General features: G+C 44.2%; 2 protein-coding genes and 1 long non-coding RNA gene across 6 annotated transcripts in view; 2 read left to right on the top strand and 1 right to left on the bottom strand.

Annotated features, from left to right (window-relative positions):
- LOC108229166 (RNA-binding protein 39) overlaps nt 1-1,599 on the top strand; it is an 8,743-nt gene extending 7,144 nt beyond the window's left edge. For 2 of the 4 annotated variants that reach the window (XM_037975126.1, XM_037975128.1), the window contains exons 13-14: nt 930-1,008; nt 1,088-1,599. In XM_037975126.1, the coding sequence (XP_037831054.1) occupies nt 930-1,008; nt 1,088-1,191 (183 nt within the window). In that variant the 3' untranslated portion in view covers nt 1,192-1,599. Of the gene's footprint in view, nt 1-929; nt 1,009-1,087 lie in introns of those variants that run through there. The other 2 variants (XR_005233053.1, XR_005233052.1) reach the window with 2 other exon arrangements.
- Nucleotides 1,600-2,027: 428 nt separating this feature from the next.
- Nucleotides 2,028-7,387, bottom strand: LOC108229293 (pyruvate dehydrogenase [acetyl-transferring]-phosphatase 1, mitochondrial). The gene is made up of 6 exons (XM_017404961.3): nt 7,118-7,387; nt 5,828-6,037; nt 4,978-5,388; nt 4,656-4,756; nt 3,628-4,196; nt 2,028-3,296 (listed from the first exon to the last, which is right to left on the bottom strand). The coding sequence occupies exons 1-6, from the start codon at nt 7,130-7,132 to the stop codon at nt 3,028-3,030; spliced, it is 1,575 nt and encodes a 524-aa protein (XP_017260450.1). The 5' UTR covers nt 7,133-7,387; the 3' UTR covers nt 2,028-3,027.
- A 949-nt stretch (nt 7,388-8,336) lies between these two features.
- LOC108229294 lies at nt 8,337-10,672 on the top strand. The gene is made up of 3 exons (XR_001808290.3): nt 8,337-8,455; nt 10,236-10,258; nt 10,617-10,672. It is a non-coding gene; the product is annotated as an uncharacterized LOC108229294 (long non-coding RNA).

Genomic DNA, 10,672 nt, shown 5'->3' with positions numbered 1-10,672 from the left:
CCTGATCCGGTTCAGTGTAAACCCCCTGATCTAGCTGATCCGGTTCAGTGTAAATCCCCTGATCCAGCTGATCTAGTTCAGTGTAAACCTGGTGATCTGGTTCAGTGTAAACCTCCTGATTTGGTTCTATCAGCCCCCCTGATCCAGTCCTTATCTCTGTATATTTTAATTATAAGGATCCAGACTTTCCTCAGGTCCGGATCAACAGCACTTCAGACCTTCTGAACCTCCTTTGGAAGTTTTTTCTCTGAACTTTGTCTGATTTTGTCTCAGGTTCAGTCCTCCATTCTGAACAGGAGTCTTTTCTTTGCCAACGATACAGTTTCCATTTCTTTAGTTGAATCGATGACGCATCCTAAAGCTTAGACAGAAACCAGGATTGCTGCTCCAACATGGTGGACGGACAGTCAGCGGAAGGACGATGTGTCTCTTAGGTCTTTGATGGAAAGAAAATGATCGGGGTCTCATTTATGAAACTGGCGTACATCACTTTCCTCGCAAAGTTTGTGATCTATAAAACAAACTTTTAGGGAAAATGTGCGATCCCCGTGTCCCATATACGCTTGTTTTAGAGACAGGGGAAACTGGAGACAGAACTGAAGCCACGCTGCATCGTGATTCCTCTCAGATATTTAATTTCACTCCATTATCAAACTTTAATCTTAGATCGATTTTATCATAAAACTTTTCAAACAGCAGGACTATTTATGCCTCTGCTGGTGAGCCAGAAGTTTCCTCCCCGTCACATTGCTTTAAGGTTTGTTGACACAGAAACTGATGCACACAGAGCCTACATACATGTTTATATTTACATGTATGATGTCATCAGTCTACTAACGACCTCATACATGCTCCTGGACTCGTTCAGAGCGGAGCGTAGTGAGTCATCCCGTCAGCATCAAGGATCTCTGATGTCTTCTGTCTTTCAGGGGAACGTTTATGTCAAATGTTTGTCCATCCTCGCTGCCATGACCTCTGTGAACGCTCTCCACGGAAGATTCTTCAGAGGTAAGACCTGCTGTCACATGACTGCTGTCTGTGGACCAATCAGAGAGCAGCTCTGACTTCATCTCACCTGTGTTTTCAGGTAGAATGATCACGGCAGCCTACGTCCCTCTGCCCACCTACCACAACCTGTTCCCGGAGTCTGTCACCGCCACACAGCTGCTGGCTCCGCCCCCGAGGCGGTGATCAACAACACTGCTCTGGATGCTGGACATTTATTTTGGAAATTTTGACCTCTTATTGGACCAGTTTGACATCAGAGGATGCTGTTTGTTTATTTTCAGATGGACTCAAATGTCTCGCTCTCTTCCTATTGGCTGCGTCCTGTTGCCTGGGCACATGGTCATGTGACACAACTTTACTTCCTGTTTCTGTGTTTTTCATCGCTTTTCTGGGCGAGCTCTCCATGTAACTCCGCCTCTCTGTGCATCGGCCAATAATTAGCTCTGTGAGCTGTGAGGGGCGGAGCTAATGAGAGTATCATCTGATTGGTTAGTTTGAGGCCATTTAGTATTTAGTTGGTGTTCTTCTAATCTAATTTGATTTTGTAAAATTATTAAATATTATTTTTCATGTCTCCTGATTGGCTGGAAATTGGTTCCAGTTCTCTGATTTGTTGGTGAGGATTGTTTCTAAAATATTTACTCATAAACTGAACTCAGTGCCATTAAAAAACAAACAAATTCAACAGTCTGAACAACACACACAAAATAAAAGTTAAGAAGAGTGAAGTTTATTGAGTTTACAGTAACAGGTTATCGAGTCTGATAAGGCTTCAGGATACAAACCAAAGATGGGTCAAAGGTCAACACTTCGACCAAACTCTGTTATTCAGTCTTCAATTTAAATTTGATTTATTCATTTGAAACACAAAACATTTTAATCTTTGTGCTTCTACAAAGTATTATGTTTAAAAGATTCAGTCAGAAGTTAATTAGGTTGGCTGTGACTCGTGGACATGTCCATGTTCCATGTCCACAAGTGGACATGTCCATGTTCCATGTCCACGAGTCACAGCCACCCTGTTTTCCATAAGGGAAGAATAATCAATCTCAGAGGAGATGACACCGTTTCTGATTCCACAGTTTGGTAAAAAGCTTTTTCCCCAAATCTTTGGCCATTGGACTTTTTAGGAAAAGTTTTTATTATTTCTGTCCAGGGCCAATTAATCCATGGACGGATCCTCAGACCACATTATAACAGGTTCAGTTCCCAAGAATACCTTCAAACCTGGACTGGCTTAGTTGACTTTCAAAACAGATTTTTTTTAAATACAGTCTGTGATCTTGAAAAATCTAGATCAATTTGTGAAAACACAGAAAATGGGATTTATGTGCTTTTTTCCATCTAGATCAAATTTGAAGGGCCCAGTTTAAAACCTGCAGCACTTAGAAAGTTCACACCTGGAAACACAACTGGTACAAAACTACACTGTAAAAGACTGAAGGTCCCCCTGCTGGAGAAGGTCCAGGTAGACCCGCCTTGAGTTCCCAGAGAACATCTAAAATTTTCAGAGAAGGTTTGAGAGAAAGTTCTGTGGTCTAAAGAGACCAAAATCCAGGTCTTCAGTATGAACTCGAGCCGCCATGTTTGGTAGAAGAGAAATGCTGAGTATGACTAGAAGAACATCAGCCCAGAGGTGCAAACATTATGGTTTTGAGCTGTTTTTCTGCTAAGGTTACAGGATGATTTTTGTGTCCCAGAATAATCCCAAACCTCATGAACCGGACTCCTAAACCAGAACCTGTTGATTAATGTGGTGTTTGTGGTGCATCCACTGACCGAAACAGAGCATTAAGGTACATGGAGACATAATTTCCCTCACTTTGTGGAGGTTACTGTTGTTTGTTCTGTGTCACCTCCTTCATTCAGGATAATCCACTTTTAATTTCCACCAGAACCCTGAGAGTCCAGTTTAATCAGAACAGGAGAACCCTGATGAAGATGAGTTCAGATTTCTGAGGATGAAGCACACTTAAATACTTTTTACACCTGCTACTGACCTCTGACCTCCTACAGATGTCAGAGCTCATTTAGGTGAATGACAGTGATAGTGATGTCATCACGGTACCGGCGGGCCAGTTCAGGCGGCAGACTCAGGATCTTTGCCAGGCGGTTTGGAGCCACGGCTCCGTAGCCATCATCACCCAGTGCATGGCGCAGTAGGTGGGTAGCAGTGTTCTGGTCCTCCAGCACTGACAGAACCCGGCCTCTCCTTTCCAGCAGGAGGCAGTGCAGGCTGCCCAATGTCATGTCTACGCTGGGACTGATGTGTCTTTGCTGCTGAAGACCTGAACAACAAACATTTTCTCTGTAAATCTCAGACCAACAGTCAGAACAAAGAAATGACAATTCCAACAAGCTGTGCTCCCACACTGACCCCTGACCTCTAACCCTAACTCAAAGGGTAGCTATAAAAACCGCAAGGGTTTGATTTGTTCCTCCTCAGCTGCAGTAGTTGCATGGTAGTTAAAGAGAAATAAAACTTTCTCTCACTGAAGAGAGATTGAGTGTTGATGGCACCAGACTCAAGAACATTATTTGGTGTTTCTGCAACAAATGAAGGTGAAATGTTTGCATTGTGGTGCGCTCAGCTATTAAACCTGTCCAGCTTTTCCTGACCTGTCAGATGTTCTCCAACCAGCTGAACCACCGTCTGTCTGTGCATCAGCTCCCACAGTCCGTCAGTTGCCAGCACCAGGAACTTGTCAGCAGGTCTGATAAGGTGTCGGGTGACTTCGGGCCGAGCGCTGAGGTAGGGCGGGGTCAGGTAGTATGGTGGCAGTGTTCGGACCGACTCACTGACTGCAGATAGAACATCGGGTCGGGTTTCGTAGAGTCGGTTCAGCGTCTCTGTGCTCCACTTGAAGCGGACGTCTCCGAATGCCCTGAAGGGCAACAGCAGACCCAGAAGGCGGTCATGGCGGACCACCGTCCTTCGCTCTGAAGGAGGGTGCTCTCCCAGAATCCTTTGCACCTCATCAGGGTTCTGGGCATTGTGGTCATTGGTGAGACTGAAGGCTGACCAGTGGCCATCTGGCTCCTGGAATCCCAGAACTGCTCGACTGTCTCCCAGATTGGCTACATGCAGGACACCATTGGATACATAGACAACACAAGCAGTGGAGCCAGACAGAGCTACCCGGAGGGGGGAGGACAGAGAAAAACCCTCCCCAGGAAGAGACACTCGTCTGTGGACAGAGAGAAGGATTTACCTGCTGAAAACATCCAGAAGCTTCTGTAAACAGAACCATTACCAACAATTTCATGTCAGACAAGCTGAATTTATCTTTGCAACTACTGTCACAGCTGCTGAAGAGAACTTTCTTTTTGTTTAGTCTGTAAAGGTTCTGTACTTCCATACCAATCCAATGACCCTAAGAAAAGATTCTGTACTTTACAATAAAGTTTTCTGAAAAATGCCTCTTTGGGTGCAGAAAATAAACTGGTCTGTCTGGACCTTTGGATCAAAGGTCCATTTGTCTCTAAACATCACCACCTTTATGGAAGTTAGGGCAGAACCAGAAGCTTCCAAATTCTTCCATTTTCAGCTGGTACTGTTGATTCTTGTAGTGCTTCCTGTTTCATTAGAACTTGTTCCTGTTTATAAGTTTATTTGGAGAGACCATTCAGAACGGAAACTGCCAGACCTGGGTGAGGACAGGGACAGGTAGACCTGGGCCTCCACAGACAGGTCGTAGTCCAGACGACGGAATGCGTCTATCAGCGCTGTTGTCACTTTGACATTGTCCTGCAGCCAATCAAAGAGCAGACATGAAATAATATCATCATACATGAAACCTAAATGTTCTGACTGAAAGGATGGAGCTTGGATATGGCCTGGAACCCCAATTCACTAATTAAAAGGGCAGTTGCCTGATTAAGGCCAGAAGACTTCTGGTTCCAGTTGGTGTGTGCTAGTTTGCACCACTCAAGTTTTGGGATTTGATTCTGTGATGTTCATGGTGTTACCTCCTGCTCCTCCTCTTCCTCCTCCAGCCTCTCCTGCCAGTAGTTCCGGAGGCTGTGGAAGGACATTCCTCCTCCGTAGGGGCAGCTGTGGTCTTGGGGGTGTTTGTGCCACTCCAGCAGCGGCGGCACAGCTCGGTCTTCTTCCACAGCATGCTCCAGCTCCTGCAGCATCCTGAGTGGCAGCATCGCCACAGTGATGTAATAGAAGAGCCTCTGGCTGATGGCCTGTGCACACACCGGGCCTGCATGACCATCAAACACACCGAACAGAGTTCCACCTCGACCCAACAGGCAGGTGGCGCTGCTCCGACGGTCCTCACTTGGCTGGTTGGATGGTAGCGTGTTGCTATGAAAATTCAGGACTCCGTGGGAGGCGGGGCCTCTGGGGAGGGTGTGGCTGTATTCGTTGGCCTGCCAACAGATAAAAAACATTAAGAACCTGTTGCATTGTTCTAACCTTAAAGGTTCCTGATAGGTTAAAAAGGGTGGCTGGACTTCATATCCAAAAGACTTCTGCAGTTCTGGTCCCTGGTTGGGAAAATCAGGTTTCTAGGTGGTGAAACACTGAAAGGGGTGTTGAAAACTCTTGAGTTTCTAACCCACTTGTCTCTCCTGTGAGTTGTTTGAGGATGTTGATTTTTGACTTCAACAACCAGATTAATATGATTGTCCCAACAATGACTTGTAAACCTGGAACTCCTAGACCAGGATCAGAACCAGACCAAAACCAGAACTGAAGAAGCTTTTCAGATGAGAGAGAAAACATCTTGAAGAAACAAAAGAAAAAGTACAGTCACCTTTCTTAAACTCTTAGAACTCTTGTGTTGTGGTAGACTGAATCTACACCAACCTTTAAGATTCGATTGATCTGATCTGGACTCAGCTGATTCACCTCCTGCCCCGCCTGGTTCTTTCTGCTGCTGCCGCCTGCTGGGTAATAGAGTCTGCGGAGCTCATATTGAGGTGAAGGGGAGGACAGCGGGTTATACTGCCGGAACTCCAACCGATAGAGTCCTCTGAGGTTCCTTGTTTTTCCCAGCATGATTTCTCGCAGAACCAGCTACAGGAGAACCAGAAGAAGTTGGATGAGATAAATACACATCAGCAGAAACAACTGGTCAGGTGAGGTCTTCGGATCTGTCCAGAGGCAAAGTCACCTGCTGGAGCATAGTAAATGTTTTACCAAAGGGGTCACCTGTGACTTTGAACTTTGACCTTGTGACCCTGAAATCCATAAGCATCATCCTTAACCCATGAGGTATCTATATGTGCAGTTTGGCATTCCTATGTTACACACTTGCAGAGTTAGAGACCACGATCACCTTTGACTTTGACCTTTGACCTCATGACGTTGAAATCAAAATATATTGTGGTGCACCAATCTACTGCCTGGTGTTCTGTGACTCACGATAAAAAACAAAAACATAAAACCACAGACACACCCCAACTGCAGAAAGATGAGAGACAGTGATAAAATGTTTATTTGACTAATTATTCATGTTGAAGTATTTTGTCTTAAAAGTGAAACTAACTGCATATACCCTCACTCAGCTCACATGACAGTTTGGATTAAAAAACAATCAGTTTAAAGCAACAGTACAATGTTTTTTTCATTTCTTATCTGACAACCCGTCTCTGACCCAGTAAGGTTGGTGCTGAGTTAGCGCCGTTCTTTTGGTGCCAGACCCGGAGCTAACGGCGGTGGAACCAGGAGGAGCTGGTGCTCAGCCAGCTCTGGCTTTGGGTTAGAACTGGCTCCTGTTTGGTGGGAAATCCTGAGGGGGACTCAGTGCTCTGGAAGGATCATCAGCCTGTATCTTCTCCTTTCAGCTGGTCTCCTCAGTGGATTATCCTCCTCTGTCCCACCAACCATTTATAGATCCTTGTTCATCTATAAACTTACTCTGTGGTCTTCCTCTTCTTCTCTTCCCAATAGCTCTATATTCAACATCCTTTGTTCAATATGTCCACTGTCCCTCCTCTGCACAGGTCCAAACCATCTCAGCCTCTCTAACTCTGTGTCCAAACCTGAGCAGATTGTGTTCACCAATCTGTTTCATCGTGTTAGTAAAAGAAAGCTTGATTACTTGAACAGATCAATCAGGAGAACATTTTGTCTTCATCTGTTGGACTCACTCACCTGAGGTCTCCTCATCTGAAAAAAGCTTCCTGTTTATGTTTGAATAACAACCTCTTCTGAGTTTCACACAGACATTTTCATTCTTTAATCCTCAGAGTTTAAAATCAGACGCAGAAACTTGTGAGTGTCGGAGCAGATTGCCTGCTTCCTGTTTCCTCCAGGTGGACAGGTGAGCTGTTAATTCTCTTAGACTGTGACCTTTGACACCTTCTATTCTTTAGTAATTAGTCACCAATAAACCAGCAGCAGTTTTACTTCAGTCAGAGAACTCTTCCTGCTCAGACAACCCTGAGACTGAATTTTGTCTAAGTCTAGCTTCCACAACTCTCTCCCAGATCTTCATCGTGAGTCTCATCATCTTCATCCCCCTGTAGTTGCTACAGCTCTGTACATAACCCTTGCCCTTAAAGATTGGCACCAACACACTTCTCCTCCATTCCTCAGGTATTTTCTCACTCTCAGAAATGTCCTTGAATCATGGAGTAAAAAAACTCACTGCCATCTCTCCTGGACATTTCCATCCCTCCTCTGATGTCATCAGGTCCAGCTGCCTTCCTCTTCTTCATTCTCCTCAAAGCTTCATCCTCACTAACCTTTTCCACTTCCTGGTCCACAGTTTCTGGGACCTCTACTCTTCTTTCCCTTTCATGCTCTTCATTCATCAGCTCCTCAAAGTTCTCCTTCCATCTTCCCATCACTCTCTCCTCTCTTGTTAGAACATTATCGTTTCTATTTTTAACAAGCCTAACCTGCTGCTCATCCTTTCCAGCCTGGTCCCTCTGTCCTGCCAGTCGATACAAGTCCTTCTGTCCCTCCTTAGTGTCCAGCCTCCTGTCCAACTCATCATATACCTCCTGTTTTGCCTTAGCTGCCTCCTTCTTTGTCCTATGTTGCATCTCCTTATATTCCTGTCTCCTCTCTTCAGTCCTCTCTCTGTCCCATGTCTCCCTGGCTAACCTCTTCCTCTGGATAACTTCCTGCACTTCACTATTCCGCCACCAGGTGTCCTGATCATCTTTTCTCTGTCCAGATGACACCAAGTCCCTTCCTACCTGTCTCTCTGATCCCTGTGGCTGTAGCAGCCCAGTCACCTGGAAGCTGTTTCTTACCACCCAGAGCCTTTAACATCTCCTTTCTAAACTCCTCATAATGTTCTTTATTTCATTTCATTAATATGACCTGCAGGAACAGGCCCTTCCGGTAGGGGGCAGTAGTGTCCTCTTGCGGCCTAGAAGGCGGAAAAAGCTGATGACGTACTTCCTGTTTGAGCATCGTGTGTTGTTGAGACCTTTTTTATTGTTTCAGGCGGATAATTTGTGGCTAAAAGCTGCGGACATGGTGAGACTTTCATCCTTTTTAATTCATAAATCATGATCTGTTAATTTCTTCAGCTGAGAGGTCAAAGACTCGGGAGAAAAGGCGGTCTGGTTCCGGTCCAGTTTGAGTTAAAACGGCTGATTTTTGAATGAAGTCTGGTGGGAGCTGAGAGCAGTGGATTAAAAACGATTTGACTGAAAATGTTCACTCAACTGAGTTAAAACAGCTGATTCATGAACAACTTAAATCTGTTATCTGTCTGAATAACCCTTCTGTAAAATTGTACATTTATAAATGCTGCACCTACACATCTGACATTAAGACTAACATTTTACACAACAGAAATAACTATTTACACCTAATATTCTGACTACATACGACAGGACTCACTTTATTTATTTCCTCTTGGAGTTAAGTTTATTTCAGTTTTATGAAGGAAACAAAGTAAGGTTTTTATTTCTTGGTGTATCCTCTGTGGTGATTTATTTATAACAATAAACTTCTTCAATCTTGAAAACTTGGGGTAAAAATGAATTTGGTGTCACAAGGCAACTTTATTCCTGATCAGAAATAACAAAACTCCTCAAACCTTGATTTACTGTTTAAAACCCAGAAAAACAGTTTTAAAGTCTTTGCTGCTGGAATCCACTTCTAAAAGGTTGTTGTGTGAACTGTAAATAAAACCAGGATGCAACAATCTGTACATTTCATAAACCCATATTTTACTAACTCATCGGATGTTTAAACTAAAACAAATTGTTCCTTTTTTTTAAAGAGGCAGTTTTGAATTTGATGGCAGCAAGACGTCTGTAAGATGTTGTTCCAGAGGAAACAAAGGTCTGTAAAGTCAGGAACATCTGGAGGAACATTTCTAACTAATTAAAGTTAATTGTCAGCAGGTCAGTCAGAGGACTGCAGGTAAGACCAGCTTTTAGAGGCTGAAGATGGGCAGAGGTTCACCAGCTGACAGGAAGTGTCTGACAACAGAGGAACACTTTCACAATAAAGGTCCTGAATCTCCATCATCTCCAGATCATAACATCAATCTGTAGAAACCTCTGAGGTCAAAGGTCAAAGCTGGTTCTGGTTCTGTTCAGTTCACAGGGGCGTCCACAGATGCTGCTTAAAGCTCTATCAGGCAGAGAAGAAGCCAGATGTGTCTCCTCTGAGGTCAGCCTGCCTCTCTGATGGTATGGGGGTGCATTAGTCCAGGTTTTAGAGCTCCCATCCAGGACTGTTGAACAGACAGAATGGGACGACCTCAGGTCCAGATGTTTACAGATGCTGCACAGAGGGAAACATCTGGAACATCTGGAAACAGACGAGTTGCTGCCTTCAGATTCTAAATTGTCTTCTTATTTCTAAAAATGCTTCAGTTTCTTAGTTGAAACATCTGATCTGCTACCTGTGTTCCACTGGGAATAAAATCTGGGTTTCTGAGATGTTCAGATCACTGCAGTCAGTTTATTGACATTTTACACAACAGTAACTTTTTCTGAATCAGGGTTGTAGGATAGAATAATTTATTTGAGGTTTAAGCAGTCTAAAAGTTTTTAATCTGGAGTTAATCTAAATTTATCTGGAGTTAATCAGAGTTAATCTGGAGTTAATCAGAGTTAATCTGGAGTTAATCAGAGTTAATCTGGAGTTAATCTGGAGTTAATCAGAGTTAATCTGGAGTTAATCCGAGTTAATCCAGACTCCACTGAGCTGTGGAATCAGAGGGTAACTTCAGTGTTTGATCCTGTTGATAATGTGAAGTAGGTGTGTGCTCTGACTGTGGATGTTCCTCTTTGTGCAGGCGAGGAACGCTGAGAAGGCCATGTGAGTACTTCCTGTTCCACTCACAACATCTGCAGAACCAGTGTGGAACCATGGTCCTGTCAGAATCAGCTGGCAGTTCTGGGTTCTGTTGGTGGTTTTACACTTGTTCAGACTGAACCTGAGATGTAATCCGGATCACAAACAGAACCAGATAAGAGCCCTGATGTTGATCATGTCTGTTTAGGTCCAGGTCCAGGTCCATTTGGAACTACTGATTTAGTTCCAGTAAACCCTGATGGTTCTGTTGAGTTTATATTTGTTGGACAAAGATCTGTGGATCACAGTGGAACCACAGCAGAACCTTGTGGCTCTTCAGTGGTTCTTCTGGGTTACTGTGTCCCTCTACCTTGTCTTTCAGGACAGCTCTGGCCCGGTTCAGACAAGCTCAACTGGAGGAGGGAAAAGTCAAGGTCC

Source organism: Kryptolebias marmoratus, linkage group LG4 (assembly GCF_001649575.2).
Source record: "Kryptolebias marmoratus isolate JLee-2015 linkage group LG4, ASM164957v2, whole genome shotgun sequence".
NCBI classification, from domain to species: Eukaryota; Metazoa; Chordata; class Actinopteri; order Cyprinodontiformes; family Rivulidae; genus Kryptolebias; species Kryptolebias marmoratus.
The sequence above is the reverse complement of the archived record's forward strand: the minus strand, read 5'-3'. Positions and strand labels throughout refer to the sequence as shown.

Coding starts and splice junctions, on each gene's coding strand:
- LOC108229293 (XM_017404961.3), bottom strand. Junction 5,389..5,827: donor AGATCAATCGAATCTTAAAG/GTTGGTGTAGAT, acceptor ATCTGTTGGCAG/GCCAACGAATACAGCCACAC. Junction 4,757..4,977: donor AGGAAGAGGAGGAGCAGGAG/GTAACACCATGA, acceptor GATTGGCTGCAG/GACAATGTCAAAGTGACAAC.